The 12,069-nt window shown below is 42.6% G+C and overlaps 1 protein-coding gene across 1 annotated transcript in view; it reads left to right on the forward strand.

The window, feature by feature from the left end:
• Positions 1–12,069, forward strand: part of DOCK2 (dedicator of cytokinesis 2) — a 1,824,799-nt gene that overhangs the window by 1,490,488 nt on the left and 322,242 nt on the right. Inside the window, exon 33 of the mRNA XM_085617853.1 lies at positions 5,670–5,818. Coding sequence (XP_085473979.1) covers positions 5,670–5,818 — 149 coding nt within the window. The remainder of the gene's footprint in view (positions 1–5,669; positions 5,819–12,069) is intronic.

The raw sequence follows: 12,069 nt of genomic DNA on the forward strand, positions 1-12,069 counted from the left end.
CACTGATGCACATCCCATTACCAGATCTGATGAGCTCATAGACAAACTAGGGGCTGCCAAGTACCTCAGTACTTTGATATCACCTCTGGATACTGGCAATTGTCCCTAACTGGGAGAGGAAAGTAGAGGTAAGCCTTGTCCTTTGGTCTGAGGAATGCCCCTGCCAACTTCCAGAGGCTGGTGCCCAGGGTACTCTCTTTCCTAGAGTCCTTCATTGGGCCTATCTTGATGATATAGTTGTCTTTTGCTCCTTCTGCAAACATCACCTGACCCACCTCATGGAAGTGGTTCAGGCTCTGCAACAGGCAAGCCTGACTGTCAAGGCCATCAAATGCCAGATAGGACAGGGATCTGTGGCATACCTTGTTGGTGGGGGACATATGCAGCCTCTCCAATCAAAGATCCAAACCATCATGGCTTGGGAGCCTCCCAATACATTCACCCAATTCAGGGCCTTTCTGGGCCTCATTGGGTACTGCTCAGGCTTTGTGAAGGGTTATGGCATCATTGTTGCCCCCTTACAGAATACAACACAAAGAAACAACACAAAGAGTCATTTAGACTGCAGAGTGTCAGAAGGCAGTTGACACCCTGAAAAGGCACTGTGCACAGTTCGTGTACTCAAATCACATGCCTTTAGCAGAGGGGTTGGGGTGAAAAAGATGTTTGGGATTAGGACAGAATTGTCACAACTAGAATCTTGAGGGTCAGGATCAGCCTATTGCCTTTATTAGTCGCAACTCCTTTCCAGGGAGCAGTGTTGGAGTGCCATTGTGAAGGAAGCATTTGCTTTGATATGATTCCAGGGGAAGCAGAAACCCTACCTGTTAAGAACTCACTTCAAGGTTTTAAACTGATCAGAGACTTCTCAGAGGGCTAATAAAGATGAGGGGAGAAAACCCCAAACTTTTGAGGTGGTTTATCTCCCTACAGGGAATTGACTTTGCAGTAGAACACAGATCTGGGACTGACCATGCTATAAGTCCCTAGTATATGGTACTCAGTGTATCTGCAAGCTTAATATCAGAAGTGGACGGCAGCACCTATTGTGCCACCACTAAAGTGATAAGACAGAGCATGTCTTCAGTCTTACCCCTGCAGACTAACTGTGCAGTTGTTTCTTTTAATAACAAATGTTATTGAGATTTATTGGTAGTACAATACAGCCTGAAAGGCCCACATATATGGACAGTATCAAGCACAGCTTGGGTCAGAGCAATACCAATGTTACAGAACTTGAATAGCAACAAAAAAAAAACAGCACAGACCTAATACTACACCCAAACCCCACAGAATAACAGACCACAGAATTAGAGTAATGAAAGGCTGTTGTTGCATCCATGGCTATATGACTGTATCTCTTGTTCAATGAGGAATTCTGGGGACTGTGTAGAGGGCATGTCGATACCCCTGTATTCTGCCCACCGTTTCCAGATTTTACTATGTTTCTGAGGGCAACCACATGCTTGAAATACTACCAGTTCCATCCCCATACATTTTTCCATGGCTAGCTTCCATCCACCAACCGAGGGTGAGGAGAACCCTTTCCAGTGTTGGGCGAGATCTTGCTTAGCCAAAATTTGTCCCAAAACCAAGAGATGTTGTTTATATCTGTTGCCACCTATTGCCTCTGTGCTATGCAGGAGAGCTATCTTGGGTTCAAGGGGGATCTGCCAGGACAGCACCTGAGCCAGAAGAAATTCTGCCAGTAGCGCAAGAGCGTGGAGCAGCTCCATACCATATGGAGGAAGGTCCCCTCCTCCCCATCACAGCAGAGACATGCGGGTGAGGATATTACTCCCATATGCCAAAGGCAGAACATTGTGTAGTATACTCGATGCAGGCATTTAAACTGAATTAGGTGTTGGCGTGATGCAATGGAAGTGCCTCGAGGACTTGCCAGTGCCTCTGTCCAGTCATTGCCATCCAGGTCCTCGATATCTCCCTCCCAAGTCGCCCATAACACGTCCAGAGTAGTGTGACTATGTATTGTCAGAGTCTGGTATAATTGTCTAATCTTGTGTGTGCCATTGTCACCCATTAACAGCCACACTTTAAATGGGTTAAACTCCGGTAACTCCGTCAAGTCCTTAATATATGATGTGAGGGCGTATCTAAGTTGTAAATACTTATAAAATTGGCCACGGTGAAGTTGATACTCATACTGCAGCTGCTAGAATGATTTGAGCACTGTCCCTTTCATAATGTCACCCAGTGTGGATAAACCTATGAGGTCATCAATCACACCATGTATCGGGTAGCACGAGTTAAAGGATTAAAGGATTAAAGGATTGGCCACAACCTAGTTATGGACGAAAACCCTCACTCACCCGAGGGTGACATGCTTCATCATTGGATTCCTCCAACACATGGGGATCGCAAGGTACCCCATGTGGGCTACGACTTAACCCCTAGTGGGAAGGAGCTGGAATGCAAAGCACATGTTGGATCTACCAACTCAAAAAAGGTAGGTAGGGGCAGAGTGCAAAAATTAAAAATTAAACGGTGATTAAAAACTACCTACTCAGGGGCACCAACTTTATTCTTCCTCTCAAAAAGTTGTAGTAGTTAAAAAGCAAGTGAAAAGAAGGGTTAAATGTATATACCCTTATTCTAATTAGGTTGACATGTTTCAGCCATAATGACAGTTAAGTTATGGGCTTTCTTCAGGACCTGTGGACCTAAGTCACTCTGCTAACAAAAAGTGCAAATTATTGAATAAAGTTTTCATTACTAAAGCCACAATACTTGACCAATCTTGTGAATCCTCTTTGGTTGATGGTCAAAGCGCTCTCTGTCGGTTTCTCTAAATCCGACCGGGTCCCCGTGTTTGACTCTGGCGGGAGGTCCCATGCATCGAACCCTGGCAGGAGTGCTACTTGCCAAATGACAATTCCATGCCATTATAGGGTCGTCCGAGTCAACTTTCCCTACCAGCCCAACCGCCGGACTGCTTTAGCCACTGGGGGAAAATGGTCTATTCCAGTATGGCTGTAGAGGAAGTCTATTACTGACCAGCTGCCCATCGCTCATCTCTCTACTGTGTATGTCGGATCTGTCTGCGCACTATACCACCATTGAATGATGTTGATTTGGTGCGATGTGGAGTAGTAGGCGTACACATCTGCCATGGCTATACCTCTGTAATAGGTGAACTGTATACAGGTGAGGAAGGCCACTCCAACTGCGCCACCTCCCCACAGGAAATGATTAAGAACTGCGTTAATCTGCTTAAACCATGATTGTGGAATATCATAGGGGAAATTCTGAAGTCGGTAAAGCAGTCATGGTAAAGAAACCATTTTGAAGATAGTGGACCGTCCAAGTAAGGACAGTGGCAGACAGACCATGTTTTCACCTCTTCTTGGACACGCAGCAATAAGGGGTTAATGTTGTGCATCCAGGAAATAATCAGGTTAGGGGAGATGTAGATACCAAGATACTGAAACCTGTCCACGGCATGGGTCAGAGGAGTTGTCTAGGTTCCACAACCTTGATCCCCACAGACAGGAAACAGCACTGATTTCGATGGGTTTGTGCATAATCCAGAGGTCTCCCTAAATACTCGGAGTATCTGCAGGATACGCTGGCCTGGGAACCCCGGATCTGTAAGAAAAATAGCATGTAATCTGCGTATAGTGTGATCCTATCAGACATCCCAATGTACCACACAAACCCGTGCACTGGGGGTCCCACCTCACACATGCGGCCAGGGGTTTGACCTTGAGTGCAAATATTAGGGGGGAAAGTGGGCACTCCTGCCTAGTACCTCTAAGGATAGGGAATTGGTCTGACAGCGCCCCCACCATGCACACAGAGGCAGAGGGGTTTGTGTAGAGTAGACGGATATATGTCAGAAACCTTGGCCCGAAGTTGAGAGCTTGTAAGATAAGGAATAAACATTCTCAGCTGATCGAATCAAATGCTTTATTTATATCTGCAAAAAAAATACCCACAAATGATTGGATTGGTTGATATGAGGAGGGGTCTTTAGGGGGACACCATGGTTTGTGGAACACCACAATTTCTGCATGTCACCAATCTGGTGGGGGATCCGCATTTCAGAGGCCTCCTGTAGCACCTCTAGCAGATGCGTAACTAGTTAGGGCAATGCAATTACAGGGATCGCTCGGAAACTCATTAGATCCCAGGGCTTGGCCAAGGCGTAGGTTCAACAATGCGTTAGTGAGTTCCTTTAAAGTGATTGGCATGTTGAGTTGTTCTTGCAAGTTATCCGAGATTGATTTCGGCAGGATGTTGCTTATGAACTCTATGATTTGTTCCCAGAACAAGGCTTCTCGGCTAGCATATAAATCTGAGTAATATTCTGCGAAAGCCTGGGCGATTTCACGTGGGTTGGTATGTAAACTGCCCACTGCGTCATGTAGCACCGGGGTCGGCGACTGCGCTATTTAACATAAGCGATGCACCATCCTACTCGAATTGTTGCCCCACTGATAAATCCGACACTGGGTTGCCTGCCACACCATCCTAACCTTATTGATAAGTAGTTGACGCAGTTGTTGTCGGGAGGGAATCAGATTGCATCTAGCCCGTGCTCCGCCCCCATCTCTAATCTCAGCCTCACTGACCCTTGTCGGGTTTCCAGTTCCACTACCTGCACTAGGCGACGCTCCCAAGCACAGAAACTGATGTCTTCTCCCCGTAGAGTGGGCTTCAAAGCTTCCCACAAGATTACACCGGAGGGGGCGGTGTCTACGTTAGATGCCAGGTAGTCTGTAATCGATTAATGGAGTGTGGATCTATAAAATGGATTTCACAGTTGCCAAAACAACAAGGGATTTGTCCTTCGTCACGATGATGCGAGGGATTCCCTCTGGCCAAGTTAGAGGCTTGGCGCTGTTTATCTCCACGTGGGGAGTTCTGTGCATTGTCACTCGTATGCTGCCACCCCACATGTTTCTTAGCAAGTCGGAGTCAGGGCATCACAAGCTGGTACTCACAGGGGCAGCCAGCCCTCGGCCGCAAGTTGCACCAGACCTAGCTCAGCCACTTCAACTACCCAGGGATCGACCGCAACGCGAACCCCCTAATGGGATCTCACGTGCTGGACCGCCAGCTTGCAGCATCACCTCCAAGCACCAGCCAAGCCACTCAGCCATCAGCACCCCACAGAACCTCTTCTGGTGGCGCTATCCCTTGTAAATATACCCTGTAGTAAGTTAAGACTACTCTTGGTGTTTCCAATTTTTACAGATGAATTTAAAGGATAGGAGCCACCTGCTGCAGATTAAACGTTTCCATTTCTATTTCTCCACCACTGCAAATGTTTTTGCACAACTAAGATAAATGTAGGTGTTTAAACTTATTCACTGTTTCAAAAGTGCTTCTTTGGAAATATCCATAGAGTTGTGAGCAGGCAGCTCTAACTTCTAATTTTGTTCAGTTGGAAACTGGGCTATATGAAGAAAAAGAAAGAAAAACTTTTTAAATCTTAAAGAATTGTACAAAACTTTATAACTTTTTAACAGATTTTGTTTAGAAATCATTTAATTATGTTCATTTATATTTGTCAAAAAATGTGAAAATACATTTTTAATTATGTTCTTATTTTTTAAATGCAATTTGTGTTATTTATGTTTTCCAACACTTTATGAAAGCAGATGTGTTGTTCTATTTCCTTTAAATTCTATACATTTAATATATAGGTCAGAACAAAATCCACTTTATCCCGGGAATGGTCGGGCCAATTTTGGAGATGACCCTTATTCCAGAGGTGGAGTTACGGAAAGCCACCATCCCGATATTCTTTGACATGATGCTCTGTGAATATAGCAAAAATGGAGAATTTAAAAAGGTAACAATGAAGCAAGCATGTACTGTTGACTATTCAAAGTAATTTCTGATTCGGTCATTGGAGAAAAAGTTGTCAAAAACATTGCATCTGGGTTTAAACAGTTGGCCATGCTTTTAAGTGCAAATTTGAAATGTAAGTTTTCATGTTGCTTGTGTACTGACCCACAATTTTTGTTTGAGTCTGAAAATCAGGTTGCATTTGTAAATCTGTTGGTACGCGTTCATTCTAATAATCCTATTATAGTGGTAAGTGCGTTCTGTATTCTAGCTTGTATTTTTTACCCGAGGAAGGACATGTGGAATACAGTCATGCAAAAGCATGGTGGCAATCTGGTATGCAGAAGGAAATATTAGCTGATCATGAGCATTGCCTCTCTCATGAAGCTAGATTTCTGACACTCCAAGAGACACCACTATATGTTGAGGCTTTGGTACAAAGCAGGGTTCGATGGGACTATCTGTTTTGGAAACTACAAGAAGATAGAACCCAGGTTATTTTTTTTATTATTGCTTAGCGCTAAAACATACTTTTATACCGTGAATAGCAAAGGCCACACGAATTATAAGCAAAATGCTAGAAAAATAATACATGGGAGAAATCATCAGTGTTTTTCGCAGTCTGCAGTCTGGTGCTCAGTCTGTTTTTTGTGCACTCTGGAGTAGTGATCAGTCACTCCCGCTGCTTGTGCCGCGTGCATGAATGATGTGACACTCTCTTACTGTTCCTTCATGCAATCTGTAGTACTCACCAGTCACTTGTGCTCAGTTTCCTTTGTTCAGTCTGCAGTAATAAGGATTCAATCTCCCTCCCTTCCATTTGCGGTCAATCTTACTCCGTCCTTAACGACTCCACAGTAGTAACCATTCAGTGTTCCCTGTTCTTCATCTGGTCTGCGGCCATAATAGGTCAGTCGCGCTCTTCTCTGTCCATGCTCGGTAATGATTAAGGGTGGGCGGCAAATTCCATTCCGCTCGCGGAACTTGCGAAATTTCGGCATTTTCTCGTTCCACGCGGAACGCAAATATGTCAAAGCTTCCGCGATCCGCGGCGGAATGGAATTTGGGGGCATGACATGAGGGAGATATCGCACAAAACGGTGGCATCTTCCTGGATAAATATGCAGGGCAGGATTCATTCTGGTACGATGCTCCTGTCACAAAAATTAGCCCTCAGCAGGAAGCACATACAGATATAAATAAAGCAAGTGCCCGAGTTAAAGCTCAAATTCTGTAACGCATTAATCAGCCCAAAAATTCGTGAGCGAGGTTTTGGCTAAGCAGATGTGCCTTCTCTCCATTTCCACCCTGAAAAGAGAGCTGTAATCCTTGCTGGAGGTCTTCGCATCCTTGAGTTTCTCAAGCGCAATCCTCGTGTAGAATTCATGAGCGTGGCTAAGCAGATGTGCCTTCTCTCCATTCCATACTGAGAAGTTAGCTGTAATCCTTGATAGAGGTCTTTGCATCTTTGATTTTCTCGAGCGCAATCCTTGTGTAGTAACTGTGACCAGGAGGTTCCTTCTCCTCGTCTCCTGCTGAGATCCTGCTCTGACCCTTTATAAACAAGAGGCATGTGAACTGGACCAGAAGCCCTGCCCCACATACACTAGCGGTATGCAACGGCTTCCCACCCTTTCCCCAATATGTTGGACAGCTCACTCAAGGGACCCGGCGCCGTGGCAAAGATACAGACACAGAATGTCAATGGAGACAATTCTTCTGGCCCTTTACGCAGCGGTAGTGTAGGAAATGAAAGGCACTATACATTTACCCAACGAGTTAGCACTTACTGATTAGCCAGTAGAAAGTACTCCAGTTGAGTAGAGGTATTGTACAAAACGCTGGCATCTGCTTGGATAAATATGCAGGGCAGGATTCATTCTGGCACGATGCTCCTGTCACAAAAATTAAACCTCAGCAGGAAGCACTTACAGATATAAATAAAGCAAAGAAGCCCCGCCCCCGAAATCTCTGCGAGCACGCAAAATTCCGCATGTTCGCGGAGATTTTTTGCAGTTTTGCGGAATTTTGCGAAAGGCAACTTCGCAAATTCCGCCCACCCCTAGTAATGATGTTGTAGATTCTCCTATCCTTATATTACTCCTTTACCTTCCGCATAAAATCTCGAGTCTTCATCCTCTAAAATCACCTTTCCTCCCCCTTCGCTCTTCCTGTCACTCATATATTCTGTTTCTTGATAATCCTAATGGTTCCCTGCTAGATCTTGAATACACAGTGAAAGTTGTCAGTGGATACAGGTGGTCTAGGCAAATCAGGACAGGACATTGCTTCTGAAAGACCAACGGGGCTGAGGCAGAGCAAGTCAGAGTTCGGGGTTTTGAGATACTTAATATTTTTAGACCTTGAAATTCTTATTTTTCACGGTGTTTAATATGGTGCTTTGATTTTGTAACCGCCAGTGCTTTTTCTGAGCCGGTGGATTCCAGGACTCACCACAGCATTTAAATAACAACACTGGCACTTATACAGCAAACTGGACCTACAAATATTGGAATTCTTTTTATGAGCATAAATAAAGGGCATATTATTTTCTGGTACAAACGTGGAGACATAGTGATTTGACCAGGATTACAGGATGTTGGGCCATTGCCAAAACTCAAACTTTGTTCTTCAGCGCTGAAGTTGGCACCTTTCAGTGCTATGTTATAGCTTTTACCTAATGGCATTTGCCTCCTCCCCTAATCGGTTACTTTTTCTACAGTTGTGCTTAATTTGAGCTGGGGCTTTCCAGAACTCACCACAGCACTTAATTATAAACACTGACACTTATAGCAGAAACTGGACCCCACGTTTTTGGAGTGCTTTTTATAAGCATTTATAAGCATTAATTAAGGACATATTACTTTATGGAACAAACAATGTTATTTTTATAAATACTACTTAAGGGCATACGAATTTTTGGTACAAACATGGAAATTAAGTGATTGGCCCTAGATCACAGGATGTTGATCCAACGCCAAGGCTCGAACTTTGTTCGCCAGCACTAAAGTCGACATCTTTGCCTGTTACACAATAGCTTTCCCCAATGACATTTGCCTCTCCTAATCTCTTCCTTTTTTCTTTTTATAGTAGTGCTAATTTGAGCCAGTGTTTTTCTGCACAACCCACCGTATTTAATTGTCAACACTGGTGCTTACAGTGCAAACTGGATCCAAAGGTTTTGGAGTGCTTTTTATAAGAACCATTTAAAGATATATTAAAGCACATTATAACACGCACAAGTAAAACTCATTTCTGATATATTTTTTATTTATAAACTGCAATGTTGTTATTGTGCGCAATGTTTTACCTGCTCTTTGGCTTTTATAACATGCACAAGTAAAACACATTTCTTATATAGCTTTTATTTATAGACTGGGATGCAGTTATTGTGCGTGCCGTTTAATATGCTTTTTGCATTTTTTAACCTACAGTGCTTACTTTGAGCTGGTGGTTTCCGGGACTCACCAAGGCACTTAATTATTAATACCGACGCTTATAGAGCAAACCTAACCTACTATACATCAGTTGTATATAAAAAAAAAATAGGTTTTATATAAGGTGCCAGAAATGGTATAACACTTTTTTATTATAACTTTAAAACATGCTGTACAACATTCACAATACTATACAACACATTAAAAACATTAACAAAGCCCATAGCTCTGTCAAAACACTTATAACGCCCCAAAGGCGAGACCTATTGGCTATGCCAATGCTTGTTTATGTTATTACGATATACAACTATAGTCTTGTTGTGGTTCATGTAATTTTCTCACCCATAATTATCTTAGTTTCCTGCTTTTTCCACACTTACACGTAGATTAGCTTTTCCTCGCAAATGCCTCAACCCAAATTAAACTTGAACAGAAAATACTCACCAATAAAACAGGGAAGCATAACTTACTTCGCATTTAGTGGGCATTGCATATTTGTTGTAGATTGTTCATTAAATACCTGAAGTTTGTCAGAAAAAAGGTAACTTCACGCAACTCTATCACCGTTGTTGTGTTCCAATCATGATTTTAATTCTAGTAATAGAGGAGAGCTCCAATACCAGTCTCGTCTCAAACTTGTTTGATTGCACCACAAGAAATATGGCCTGGTAATAGGACTAAAAAAAAGCACTGGCAAACCCAATAAGTCTTGCCTGTGCGAGATCTATTGTCTTTGCTAATGTTTTTTTGCCATTTTGTAACTGGCTAAAAGTTATGACATGAGTTATAGCGAGGAAGAGGGAAAATTAATTATTTATTTAATTTTCACTGTCGAATCCCCACCCCAACCCGGCCCCAACGCCACATTGCTCTTACCTGCACGGGCCGCGGCTGTGAATGATTGTGTAGGATTTATGTATTCCCATGGACTTTAATGACTATTCATTAAACACCTAGTATGAGAATTTTCCTTATTTAGAATCTTATGCTTGTTTGGATTCGTCCCATTTTCACACCTGACGTTTTAGCAGTGTCTGTTTATTGTACGCCTAGCATTTTTATGTCAACTTTGTTTGGAACTAAATCCCCTTATTTACTGATTGTATTGCTTTGGGTTTGTTGAATCTAGCATCCGCCATCACCTCTCGGAGTGTTACACCTTAAACTGTTCGGCTGCATGAATGGAGTCAAGATAATTTCCAGGAGTCCTCAGCCCTCCTCTTTCTGTGAATAGTTGTGTCAGGATACAGGGCTGTCTACCCTTTGGCTGTATCTTTTGTCTTTCTTTGGGTTTGTTGATGGTTGCCTAACCTCTGACATGGCTACATTAGGATGGAGAATTTCCTTGTCTTGGGCACCTTGCGTCTCTACTTTGTCCTGCTCTCTATTCGACCATTGACTTTCTCACAGTAGTAACACCGGAGACTGCAGCATTTCTGAACAAACAATGGAATAACTTACTTTCAACCAACGAGGCGTTTCGTAGACAAATTTACAAACTACCTCATTTTTAACAGCGATACAATTGTTCATGGGAGTGAAAAATAAAGTCGGCATCTCCATTGTAACCCTGATTAAAAATGTATTAAAAACAAACATGAACCATATTACTAAAGGGAATTGGATTTGAAGTTTTGTTTAAAAAATGAAACGTGTGCTGTTATTTCTCAGTGATTCAATTCAATGGAAAGTCTTCAGAATTCAATTTTTATTATCAAAGTGCTACATCAGCTAAGAAGGAATGATTCAGTGCGCATACACTCGTGAAAAAGTTATTTTATCCGGGTTTTTCATAAATATTCATCAATTACTACAAGTCTAGGACTTCTGCAGGCATATTATGAAATGCTTTTTCTTCACTGACAGTCATTTAACAAGACAGCATAACAGTGTTGACCAACGAAGGGAGGCGGCATTGCTCATTCGCTGGAATAATCCGTGAACGCATTTATACTCATTGTTAGACTGCAACAGCAGTGCCTCGTTTATGACTGATAACTGAAAGGTGAATAGAAAATGAGGTTAGTTTCTTTCATAGGATCTTCCACAGAACTTCTCTGAACCTTGCTGTAAATTTGCATTTTCAATCTGTGTATTCAGAGCCCTGCTGTATTTAAATTCGAAGACACGGGTCTTTCCAAAGCTTTATTAATATTTAAAAGTTCTGGACTGACAACTTTAGCTAGTGTTATGTTTTTTATTTCTGCGTTCTATATTGCACCAACTTGTCACCTCAGTGCTAGCTTGGAGCGCCAAGCTGACAAAAATGGATAAAAAGTTGCTGGTCATACTTGTGTGGCAATGTCATATTGTTATCATAATCTAGAGGTCAACGGTCAGTTGGCAGTGATATGTAAATGTACTGGTTAAAGGTGTATTTTGTCAGGGCTGCGGATTAAATCATTTTTCAACTACATACTTTTGGGGATGTATATAGTTATGTCCATCTAGTTGCAAAGAGCGGGACTAGGGATGATTGAAGATTTTGGCAATAGCTGAAGGATGATAGGGTATCATGAGTGGCCCAGCTATCAAGTTGTGTTGTGGCCCCCCCAGTTGATTAGATGCTCTTTTGAGATTAGACTGATGTGTGAGGCACTTTGTTCCATATTCTGAGCTAATAGTTGGAGTTTTTTTGCAGTTCTTCACCCTCATATTTGTGATGTTTTTGCGTTTTATGATGCATTTATCTCCTGAGATGTTAATGTTTTTCTGCGAGTAGTGTGGAGGTGATCTTTCCTGATTTTGTATGTGCTTCAGCAGACTTTAAGTGGTCCCAAGTGGGTGAAAGTGTGCATTAGATCAGAAATGTTACAAT

Source organism: Triturus cristatus, chromosome 7, assembly GCF_964204655.1.
Source record: "Triturus cristatus chromosome 7, aTriCri1.1, whole genome shotgun sequence".
NCBI classification, from domain to species: domain Eukaryota; kingdom Metazoa; phylum Chordata; class Amphibia; order Caudata; family Salamandridae; genus Triturus; species Triturus cristatus.